The 12726-nt window shown below is 44.7% G+C and overlaps 1 protein-coding gene across 1 annotated transcript in view; it reads right to left on the bottom strand.

Moving 5' to 3' along the window:
• Nucleotides 1-12726, bottom strand: part of LOC122801350 (nucleolin-like) — a 345442-nt gene that overhangs the window by 170510 nt on the left and 162206 nt on the right. The window contains exons 9-10 of the mRNA XM_044070890.1: nt 10824-10950; nt 10551-10558 (exon numbers count right to left, since the gene is read on the bottom strand). Coding sequence (XP_043926825.1) covers nt 10551-10558; nt 10824-10950 — 135 coding nt within the window. The remainder of the gene's footprint in view (nt 1-10550; nt 10559-10823; nt 10951-12726) is intronic.

Here is a 12726-nt window from a genome sequence, read left to right on the forward strand (position 1 = left end):
TTCCTTTGGGGAAGCCCTTCATAAATTAAGGGAGGGTTTCCAATGGAAAAGTCTTCGGGTGGAGAGGCTGAGGGAATGGAATCCTCTGCATCAGAATCCTCATAAGCAGAAAGGGGTTGCAGGTCTTCATATTCAGATGCATCAGTCACCAGACACCTGTTCAGACAAAACTACTGGGGACCGATCTCTTTTGGAAGGGGTAGCTTCACTTCCCCTGATAAGCATAAGGTCTTCTGCCATTTTAAGCATTTGAGACTGAGGCAAGGAAGCAAGTGCCAGAGAGTGGGTTCGTTTCTTGGGTGTAGTTCGTACCCTGGGCCTTAGATATTCTTTTTGAAAGAATGGTAGACGCGAAAGTGTGTTGAGAATCAGTAGTGCGAAGTACTTCCTTGGAAGCTGGTGCCTGCTCATCCAAGGGAGACAAACGCAGGATAATTAGTCGAAAAAGAGTTTTGCGGCATACCAGACTCCGAAAGGGTCTCTGTAGCAGCCTGCAAATCCACAGAAGCAGGCATCAGGCAGAGAAAGCACTTCACTGAGAACCGGAGAACTGACAACTAGCTTAACGGAAATGTCGGTAGGTTTGAACCTGTGTGGTCTGTGTTGCTTTATCCTCGCATTTTTTCAGATCTGCTGTCTGACTGCTTACAGAAGCCATATTGGACTTGGAGAACTGTAAGTGAAAATATCTAGCTACAATAAGGGCCCAACGACAGTTATGAGGTTGAACAAAGCACAAAAGTGACAGCAGGGGACGTCGTGGTCTAGGCCTAAGCAAGTAACGCAGTAAGAACGAACGTTTCAGTGTGGTATTTGCTTTCCACAGGCAAGCCAATTTTTAACTTTTTCTGACATCGGTTAGTGCAAGAAAAAAAGGATACCCAACGGGGTACTTGGCTTTAAAAGATTCGCTTCAATTCAGAAGATTAAACTTAAGTAGCGGCCGACCGGCACTCATGCAAACTGCTTCAGGATCTGCGGCAAGAAAGACATCGGCTACCTTACTTACACCTACTGACAACCTGACATCAGTCCTGAAGCGACTGCAACCGATGCAGAAATACTAAGCCTCTGGTATTCGGGTCGGCCAAGGGCTATCCTGGCAGGGATAACGCAAATGTGATGACTGCAACAGGGAAACATGAAGAAAATCTTTAAATGATCTTTCGGACCTGTAATCATATGGTTTATACCTTTGGTAAGGGAAGAGAGGTAGTCAAGGATACAGTGTCAAACAACGATGCAATAAACACCAACATTTGAATAGGTTAAAGAGAAGATCTGCTATAACCGACAGCAATTACTGGAGTACACAACCTTGTGCTGTGATCAGATACCTGGTCAGACAAGTTATGAGCCAGTCATCCAAGTAAGGAAAGATCCTGAATCGCTGCACTCTCAAGAGAGCAGCCATGCATCTTCTGAACACCCTGGGGGTTATTGTTGAGACCATAGGCAGAGTTCTGAATTTGGTAATTACTGGCTCCCAGCCAAACCCAGGTATATCTTCTAGAGTGTCCATTCATTTTTATGCAGTGGTACTTGTATGCATCCTGAAGATGTGAGCACATCTAGTCATCTTTGTGCAATAATGGGAAAATGGACTGAACCATGACAATCTGCAACTTCCAAGTATTGAACCAATTTGCTCAGATTGCCAATATCCAAAAATGGTCTTCAGTCCTCTGTTTTCTTCAGCACAAAAGAATGAGTAGGTTCCGGATGCTTTCTGGTCAGAGGGACCTACTGGAAGACTTCTAGCAGCTTTAATTCTAGCACTGCTGCATTCCTCTGACTGGGAAGAGCATTAGGAATTTTTTTACTGTTGGGGGGGGGGGGGTGAAGAGAAACAAGTACTATACACCTCTAGAAATAACCTCTGCACCCATGTATCTTTTGTAATCTCTAACCAGGTTCTTTGGTGCAGGAAAAAATGCCCCCAGAAAAATTAGGCCTCCTTTCAGGAGCACTGGTAGGATCAGTCAAAGAAACTATCCCTAAAATCCTTGGTTCTGCGGGCAGTGCCTTCTGTTTGTTCTCCACGTGGGGGACACTGGGACTTTCTGAACCACATTTTTTGACCAACTCATTTCCTAGAGGTAGTTCTTTGAGGAGTCAAAAATATGTACTCCCACTGCAGACAGGGTCTTACGATTCTGCTCACACCTGGACAGTGCTCCTTGGTGGCAGACATAACTTCCATCAAAGGGAGCACTGACGAAGGAAAACCTGAATGGCTCTGCAAAATTGTCTCCTAATGGAGACACCTGAACCCACCACACTTGAGGTACATTGAAGCTGCATATGAAAAGCCTCATGGACAAATTTGAGAGACTATAATGTAAGCCAACTACAAGGCAGAGCTCTCCACTTCAGAAACAATGGCCCCAGAAAGTGATTGAGAGTTTATCAAATCCCTATGAAGCCTAATGAAATGTGCCAAAGTACAAAGGTTGCTGAAGCCTAAATTTCCTGAATCTGTCCAGCACCCTGGACTCCTGCTAGGGGGATGAACAGAGGAACTTGTTTTGCAAGTTCCTTCGTTGTGGCCACCACTACGACCATGGCATCAACAGGTACTCCCTTGCACCAAAAAAAATCACTGTTCTTTGGTGTCATCAGGATCTGGTCCTGTCTCTTGAGGATCAGTGCAACTGAGTTAGGTTTCTTCCACACCTGCCAAGAAATCAAGCCAATGATCTCATTGGTGGTCGGAGTCACCCAGGAGGTGGATAGGCCAGCTTCAAAAAGCTTCCAAGAATGCAAATTCCTCTCGGGTGATCAGCTGACCAACCCTTTGAGGATCGCTTACACATCTCCAAATGACATCAGGTGGTGATCCTGGGAACTCTTTCCCCTTCATCAAAATCCGTATCTTCTGTGATAAAACTCTTGAGGAGACTATCTCCTTTTGCACTATTTCTAGGGACTTCTTTGGTGGGATGTTCTGAAGACTTTGAACTGACCATCCCTGTGGAATAGAAAGTAGGGTCAAGATGCAAAGACAATTGGGTCTGGGAAGTAGGAGCTGAGGAAGGTGGAGGAGTCTTCTCTTGGAGCAGAAAAATCTCTCCACTACCTCAAAAGTGGAATTTTCGACACGCTCAGAGCTGGCACACTCAATGGGTGTCAGAGAAGATACAATTGTCTGATCACATGAGGACAGACTGGATGGAGAGACAAAATAGGTGGGGTAAGACAAAGTTCTCTGGACTCAGAGGAGTAGAAGCCACAAGAACCCCCTTCTGAATTTGCACAGGGAAAATAACCATACTATCCACATCTGCTTCGGTAATGAGGATCAAGATAATGAAGCAATGGAAGACGTCCAAGAGTGGTGGCATCTCTCCAGGAAAGGAAATGGGAGAGGAGATGTTACTGGATCCAAAGTGAGAAGAATGGATCAGAGATTTATCCTTGGGTTAACTTAGGATCTGATTGGGTTCTGTCAGATACACGCTTTCGAGCCGAAGGGATCGGATCAGCAGATTTAGCTATTTTGGTCTATAGGACGTTTCAGCCTCCTTTTTGCCACCTTTCCTGGAGGTTTGAGCCCCACATGCTGCATCAAAAGAGGACTGCAATAATCCCCATATTAAATTTATTCTTACGGTCGATAAAGTCCCTTGATTAAAGCCCTTGTATACCTCACACATGGCATTCAAATGGAAAAGGCCCCCCCCCCTTTTAAAACTAGGTTAACTAAGAAAAAACTGCAATGACAATTACAGAAATGCCTAAAAAGTTAAAGGAAAGGATTAACAATGGTAAACAGAATACACACCAAAAATGTAATAAGGGTAAGAGAAGTTAAGCTAAAAAGATGAAAAAGTAGAAATTTCAATTATAAAAAATTGTAAATTTTTTTTTTTTTTTTTTTTTTAATTACGCACAAAACAAAACACTCTTGCTCTAAAAATTGACCAATGTCCAAATGCAAAAGCTGCAAACAAGATCTGCAGTATGGTAGACGACTATTGCATTATGGGTTAAGAGAGGAGCTCAAGAGTTCAGTGTTCCAAAAGCCGTAAAAAAGCAGTTGGACCAGAGGATTGGATCCAAACAGTTGAATGAATGAAAATGACATCCGATCATTTTCATGGAAGCTAGCTGAAAACACTTCACTGAACAAGAGGAAAATGTTAATATTCTAGCTGGCAAATGTAGTGTAAAACTTACACCACCTACAGTTACAACTATTCTAGACTCCACAATCCCAAGCACCCCCTTTAGTTACTTTGGAACAAGTTCTCAGCCTTCGTTAAAAGTTAACACCTCACACATGGACCCAGATAATATACCAGGCTACGTGAACAATACCAAATATAGCCTTATTTGGAGGCCCTGTTTAATCCAAGCTTCTCCACTGGCAGCATTACGGAAGCCAAGGAAAAGTACAGTTTTGTACCTACCATAAATGTAGATGTCCGATAGGAATGCATCTGCAGTCCTTACAAATGGGTTGTCCTGTCGTCAGGCAGCCCTTCGGTCGGCCGGATTCCAAAGTCTGGGTCTGGCCTCGGCTGGTGTCGCACTTCACCCGACGTCATAGCGGCAGTTCTTCGGTTATGAAGGCATCAGCCAACGCCATTTTCCTCAGTGTTTCTTGCCCCAGATGCCAGGTGCCCTCTTGGTAGGCTAAATTTGGTAAATGCCAATGTTTCCAAATAGTAGAGAGCCAACACAAAAAATAAGCATGTATGTACATATATACAAACAAATACACCATAATAGATCCCCCCCCCCCCCAGCTAGCTATCAGATGGGCAAATACCCTAGGAGTACCAGAGGGGAAGGCGGGTGGGTAATCCTGACTGCAGATGCATTCCTATCGGACATCTACATTTATGGTAGGTACAAAACTGTACTATGTCCTTCAAGGATGCATATGCAGTCCTTACAAATGGGTAGAATACCATAGCCAAACTAGGGGAGGAGGTACGAAGAGATTATGGTGTAGTTAGGATCCCTTGCAAAACAGCAGTGGCAAAACCTGCTCGGGATCTAGAGTATAAAGGTAAGTTATAATGCTTGGCAAATGTATGCACGGAGGTCCAAGTAGCAGCCTCTATAATGTCCTTGGTAGCCACTCCTCGTAAGAAAGCTGTGGTAGTGGCTGTAGCCCTTGTAGAGTGAGGCCTGATGTTCTCTGGAGTTTTCTTTCCATGGTAGGAGTAACAAAATCTAATGCAATTTCCTATCCATTTGGAGATTGTCCGTTTTGAAATTGCTTTGCCTTCCCTTCCTGTTGCATATGCTACTAGTAGCTGGTCAGTTGTTCTATTGCCCTTGGTCCTGTCCAGGTAGTAGCGTAACTGTCTATGTACATCCAAGGTATGCAACAGTCTTTCCCCCCTGTTCTGTGGGTTGGGGAAGAATGTAGGTAGGTGGATAGCCTGATTTAGATACTCTGGATACCACTTCAGGCATAAATGTAGGATTTGTTCTCATGGACACTATCTTGATGGAAGATCAGGAAGGGTTGCACTGCCATTAAAGCCTGTAGTTCAGATACCCTTCTTGCTGAAGTGATTGCCAGCAGGAAAGCAGTCTTCCATGATAAGTATTGTAATTCTGCTGTTGCTGCTGGTTCGAAAGGAGGAAGTGTCAATTTTTCTAGCACAAAGTTCAAGTCCCATGCTGGCAATGGTGGTTTCCTAGGAGGTTTTACATTTTTAATTCCTCTCAGAAACTGTCTGAGCAGAGGATGCGAGAAGACAGGAGGATCCACGCTGTATTCTGCTGAAATAGCTGATGCATGTATCTTGATGGAAGAATAGGACAGGCCTGTGTGGAAGAGCTCTGCCAAGTATTCCAGGATGTTGGCTATGTTTACCAGTGACACATCTTCTCCCTTTGCAGAACTCCAAATGAGATATCTTTTCCATTTTGCTGCATAATTTTTCCTTGTTGAGGGTCTGCGAGCCTCAAGGATAATGTCTTAAACCTTTTGTGATAAATTTGGGTCAATTGATCTTATGTAATGTTCCAGGCAGTCAGCTGCAGGGTTTTCAGGCTTGGATGCAGGATGTTGTAGTTCTGTGTTAACAGCAATGGCACCAGGGGTAGTGCCCATATTTCTTCCCGAGACATGCTCCTTAGTAATGGGCACCAATGTTGTCTTGGCCAGTCTGGAGCTATTAGAATGATCCTTGGACGGTCCTCTTTGATCTTCAAAAGAACCTTGTGCATCAAAGGAAGTGGTGGGAATGCATATGCTGTCAGGTTTTCCAACTGAAAGATAGGAGTCCACCTTCCAAGCAAGTGGGTGGTACGTCCTTGTGCAGAATTTCTTTAGCTGGTGATTGCGTGGGGATGCAAATGCAAATAAGTCTATTTCTGGGAGTCCCCATTTTCTTGTAATGGTTTTGAAGATGTCCGGATGCAGCATCCATGGTAGTCCTGCTTAATATGTCTGCTAGAATGTTTTCTTTTCCCGGTACAAACATTGCTTGTAACTGAATGTTGTAGCTCAGAGCCACATTCCATAGGTCGAGTGCCATCCGGCATAGAGGGTATGAATGTGTGCCTCCCTGTTTGTTGATGTACCACATAACTGTGGTGGTCTTGTCCTTATCAACTGACCTTCTCGGAGGAATGGTCAGAATGTCTGGATTGCCAATTTTACTGCCAGCATTTCCTTTAGATTTATGTGTAGGTGCAGCTGGTCTTGAGTCCATAAGCCTTGTATGCACTTGTCCAGCATGTGGGCCCCCCAACCGAGGTCTGAGGCGTCCGTAGTGATGGTTTGGCTTGGTTGAATGCTGTAGAAGGGCAATCCTGTGTGAGTTACAGGACTGAGCCCACCATAGGAACTCTTGTTTCAGGCATGGGATTATTGGAATTTTGGTTTCTAAGCTGTGCTTGTGTTGAGACCAAAGATTCTTTAGGTACCACTGTAGCTTTCTCATATGCAGTCTGGCATGAGGGACCAGTATTATGCAGGATGCCATGAAGCCCAGGGCTTGCAGTACTTTTCTTGCTGTTAGATGGTTCTGCTTTGTTAATGCCAAGAAGTAGAGAGGTAGTTGCTCTTGCTTTTCTGCAGTTAGGAATGCCATTTGTTTTGAAGTGTCCAGCTCTGCACCCAAAAAGGTTATTCTTTGGGATGGTATCAGTCTTGACTTTTTTATATTGACTGTATATCTCAGGGCTTGTAGCAGATAAAGGACTCTTTGTAAGTCTTCTGTTAGCTTGTTTTTGTTGTCCGCTTGTATCAGGCAGTCATCCAGGTAGGGATATATTTGGATTCCCTGAAGCCTGCAATGAGCAATTACTGATGCCAGGCATTTCGTGAACATTCTGGGCGCAGTAGATAAGCCAAAGGGCAATGCTGAGAATTGATAATGCTCTGATCCTGCAAGAAATCTGAGGTATCTTCTGCAATTTGGTCGCATGGGGACGTGCAGGTATGCCTCCTTGAGATCTAGAGTTACCAGCCAAGACTCCTTGCCCAGCATGGGAAGAAGCTGCTGAAGGGTCAGCATTTTGAATTTTGGAACAATGAGGAAAGTGTTTAAAGCGGACAGGTCGAGAATAGGCCTCCATTTGTTCTCTTTTCTTGGTACCAGGAAGAGTCTGGAGTAAAATCCCTTTCCTTGCTCCATAGATGGTACCTTTTCCACAGCTCTCATCCTTAATAATTGAGATATTTGTTTTAGAGCTTCTGTCTTTTGATTTGGCGGTAGGTTTGGCATTCCTCTCTTCCCTGGTAGAGTATGGAAGTGGAACCTGTAGCCTTGGTCTATTGTCTGTAAAATCCACTTGTCTCGTGATGTAATGCCAGTTTATTGAGAATAAGGCTAGCTTTCCGCCTAAGGGTGCTTCTAGTTGTTCCCTGGTAGGCGGTGCCAGAGCCAAGTCACTGTGATTGTCCTGTTGCAGTAGGGGTGGCTGTGTCTGTGCCTCGCTGGTTGTTACCCTGCCACTGGCGTCCCCTGTAGGCACCCCTGGATTGGTTTCTGCCTCTTGATCGCCTATTCCTGCCTCTCTGTGCTTTAGAGGAGTCTGGAAAGGACCAATTTTTGGAGGGCCAATTCCTGCTAAACCTTGGAGGTTGGACCTGTAAGAAATCTTTCACTGTTTGTACAGATTGTGCCTTCTCCTCCATCTTCTTCAGTACCTGTTGTGCAGGAGAACCAAATAAATTGGCCTTGTCCATGGGAGCATCTAATAGTTTTGATAGGACATGGTCCGGTAAGGCCTGCTCTTTCAACCATGCATGCCTTCTGATAACTGTGCCAGTCATGGCTGATCTAAAGGAAGCCTCCAGTGCATCACAGCCGCATTTTAAAGAACGGTTACTAACTTGCTGAATGTTATGTACCATTTCCTGAACATACTTCTTATCAAAAGGTTCATCAGAGGACAGTTTTTTAGTTAACTGGTCAAGCATAAATTCCTGATATTGGATCATATGAAATTGACAGTTCAAGGCCCTAGCTGACAGAGTAGCAGAAGTGTAAACTTTTTTACCCCATCTCTCTAAGGACCTGGATTCCCTTTCAGAGGGGAGGGGGTTTTTAGCAGAGGTAGTTGCTACAGCCTTAGGCCCCTGGGAGATAGTCTCGGGATCTACAAAAGGAGCCTTGTATAAATGGTGATGTGTCCGGGACCCTGTAGTACCTATCGGGCTTAGCAGGGGCCGGGGGTAATGAATCAGGAGCAGTACAAGCATCATTAAATGCATCATCTACAACAGAAAGAACTGGAGGTATAGCTAAAGGCCTATGTTGTGGTAAATGCAAAAAGGTTCTAAGCCTTTTCCTGGAGTCTGAAAAATCTTGGCCCTGCCACTGAAATTGTTCCCTCATAGCATGCAAGGTTTCCCCAAAGGAAAATTCCTCAGGTGGAGAGGCAGAAGGAATGGACTCTTCAGCATCAGAGTCTTCGTAAGGGGAATACGTAGCCTCTGGAGGGTCTGTATTATCTGAAACAGAGGAATCATCTGTGGACACTGGCTCAGGGGGCTCTGCTCTAGGCCTCTTCTCTGGAGGTGGATGAGAGGCCCTATCTGGAGGAGGTTGGGATCCCCGGATTAAAGAAATAAGATCCTCTGCCAAGGAAAGCATTTGGGAACTGGAGGTGGGCCTGTGAGAGTGGGTCTTAACAGGCACAGATTTTGTAGGTTTAGCTGCTTTAGCCCTGGCAAAGGCCATAATGGACATGGCTGCAGGAGGCCTAGCAGCTCCACGTGCAGGAGTTGAGATATCCAAGGGAATAGTGTCAGATAAATCCTGAGAAACCGCAACCGCAGGTTGGATTTCAGAAGCAGATTCCACCAGGCTTGAAGAGGCCTCGGTAGAAGGCATGTTTTCGGCTGAAGGAAGAACCGCTTGCTCGGTTTAAGCCGAAACAGAGACACTCGCGGTTGGCTTAACCGCGGTTTCGGCCGAAACCACAGACCGCGAGTGTCGGTCCTTTTCCTTGCGTTTTTTGGATATTTGTGAAGTCGGAGGATCCGCCGGCATAATATAAGCAAAATCAGAGCCAAAAAACTGCTCAGCAAATTCCGACCGACGTCTAAGCGTTCGTCGGTTAAAAGAAGCACAGGCTAGACAAGCTGCGACGTCGTGGTCTGGGCCTAAACAAGGTAAGCAGTAAGAGTGGAAATCTTTATGAGGTATTTGTTTCCCACAAGTTAAACAATTATTCACTTTTTCTGACATCGGCTGAGGCAAGAAAGAGTCCCCAACGGGGTACTTAGCTTTTTAGAAGTCTTCGAAATGGTATTCGGCAGTAATCTCTGGATCTGACCGACCGGCACTTGAACAACTTCTGCTTCGGGCACCACGCGGCAAGAAAGACTGAGGAAAATGGCGTCGGCTGATGCCTTTATACCCTAAGAACTGCAGCTATGACGTCGGGTGAAGTGCGACACCAGCCGAGGCCAGACCCAGACTTTGGAATCTGGGCCGACCGAAGGGCTGCCTGACGACAGGACAACCCATTTGTAAGGACTGCAGATGCATCCTTGAAGGACATCCTTGACCTGTTCAAAGACTGAATTCTCCAGTCAGGCACAGCAGAAATGCTAAACTGGGAATAAACCCTGCTGGACTGCCAGCTGGTGCAGAGAGCTTCCTCAGTTTTGATTTCATGTGAACTAACTCCACAGAGATCAGTCACCAGTGAAGTATGCCAAGATTCTGCGCTGGGACCTCTTTCAAGCTTTGGCCAGTCAGAGTCCCCAAATGATCCACAGACCATTAGACAAGCAAACATTTCACCTAGTACACTCTTGCCACAGGGGATTTGACTGTATGCCACACATCCCCTCTCATCAGTAATATTTGCCTATGAACTAAAAACAGCCTGAAGCCTTAGGGACATTTAAGGCAACATATAATAGAAAATTACCAGATACACAAAAAGGCTGTACTAAACTGAACACACTAAACACCACCTCTAAAATCCCAACTGCTATTAAAAAGGTTATAAACTCTAAACTCAAACTTTAAAACTTTTTTTAAAAAGACAAAGGCAAGAATCCAGTCCAGAAAATGGAGGCAAAAAAGCTCTCCAGCAAGCACATAGGATTAATAGCATACTGACTAAACTGGAAAATAAAATTTAAATTTTATCGCCAATACTACAATATAAAAATGTTAGAATACATTTACAATGTATTCAAGAAAAAATAGTAATTTTACTGTCCAATAACAGTAAGAGACTTCAAGTCATATTACATAAGGGAAAGCAGGGATCTAAAAAACTTAACCATACTGCAAAAAAGTTGAATACGTAAAAAGGTTTAAAGCAAATTATGAAAACTTGGGTAAAGACTAAAAAAAATATATCAGCAAAACAAACTTCAAACTTACCCTCTACTTGCTCCTTCCCTATTTAAGGGAATTCTTACTTCTACTGCATCTTCAAACACTGCTTGTAGGTCCTCATCCACCACACTGAAAGGAAGGTTTTTGATAAAAATTGTTCTTGCATCCCTCTCTGCAATACATAAAATAGTTTGCATTAAATGAGCCATTTAAAAAAACAGCAACCTGGTAAATCCAACTGGACAGGTTCATATTTAATTAAAATAACTCAATTTCATGGACCATTCACAGGTTGGTACTAGGCTATCGGCCCTAGGGCCCATACATGCCTAACTATAAAATTCTCTGGGTATTTCTTCACACAATTTAACTTCTCTGGACCCCTGCCTAGCAGGGCAACTGACATGATCCCTGGGGTGAATTTCTTATCTCCCATCCAATCAAGGTTCTTTTGAAGAGAGCCAAGGAGGCACTCTGCTTGACATGTATGGGCAGTCTATTCCAGAGTATGGAGAGTCTGTGGGTCAGGAATCTATCCCTCCAGCATGTTTTGTTCATTGTGATAAGGTTTAGATCCCTGGAGCGTGTGGCTGAGGGATTGGGATTTCTTTTAAGTGGAGCATCTCCAACAACTCCAGGTTTGACATGGCCTTGTATGTTAAGCAGAGATAGACTCGGAGTAGACGATATGCCAGAGTACAGCTGGAGGTTTTTTTTTTAAACTGCCAGCATATGGCATCTGCTTCAGGCCTTTGATTCTTTTAGTGAGGTATTTTTGCGGCCTTTCCAGTTGTTGCAGATGCCTTCTGAGGTACATAGCAAACTGGGCATTATACTCTATAATGGATCTAATGAGGGATGAGTACAGTGGGACAAGGACTCCTTTTTTCTGGATGAAAAGCCCTTAGTGATGAAGTGTGCCACATAGGATTTCCTGACTGTTGTGGTGATGTGGTTATCGAAAGTGAGACCACTGTCCACCTGTGTCCCTAGATCTCTCATCACACTTTCGATGTTGAGTGTCCTGCCACCTAAGTGGTAATTCATGGGTACATGTTTTTTTCTAAAGGGGATAACTATACATTTCTTGGCATTAAGCTTGAGCCCATGGCTCTGGCACCAAGCATGTGTTTCTGTAAGGCCCTTTTGCAGACTATCAATCATTTGGGGATTCAATAATGGCTCCCAGTTTGCAGTCCTCTGCAAAATTTGTTAGCCAGAGTCCCTTAGTGTTGGCCTGTACTTCAGAGAAGTAGATGCCAAACAAGACCCTGAGGTACTTCATTTGTCTAGGGCTGGATTTGGAGTCTCTGCTGCTTTTACAGTCTGGGTTCTGTCAGTAAGCCAGTTGGCAACCCATCGCATGACGTAGGGATTTATGCCCAGCTTAGTAAGTTCATCTAGGATTCCAGAGTGGGGGACTGTGTTGAAGGCCTTGGCACGGTCCAGATAGGCTGTGTGGACCACCTTACCCTCGTCCACAGCTCTGGAGACTGATTCGAAGAAGAAGTCAATCTGATTCAGGAGACAAGATTGGACATGTTGAATACATTGTCTTGCCTGAGGGGCTGTTGTTGGTTGGCACACTGGTGTTGTGAGCTGTGTGTCACTTTGGTTGTGACTGGCGTTTGCGTTTTAGCTTCGGAGGTCCTTGTTGCTTGGGCATGTTAATGTTAAGGGCCTCCGCATATGTGGGTTTAGTGTTGCTATGTCTGGGTGTTGACAGTGTGGGTTTTGAAGGGCTACGAGTTGCCTGAGGTGTAATGCAGGTGTTAACCTTCTCCTCTTGACTGTCTAGCACAATCTTGGCCGGAGAGAGCTTTGCTTCCAGTTTGGCTATATTAAGTGCATCTCTCGCAGGTTGTAGTGTTGGGTGGTAGGAGGAGATAAGGAAGTTGCTGCACTGCCCTAGTACACCCAGATTCACCAGGTGGACAGGAGAAATCCT

The sequence above is a fragment of the Protopterus annectens genome, chromosome 4.part1 (genome assembly GCF_019279795.1).
Source record: "Protopterus annectens isolate FY-2018-M chromosome 4.part1, PAN1.0, whole genome shotgun sequence".
NCBI lineage: Eukaryota > Metazoa > Chordata > Ceratodontiformes > Protopteridae > Protopterus > Protopterus annectens.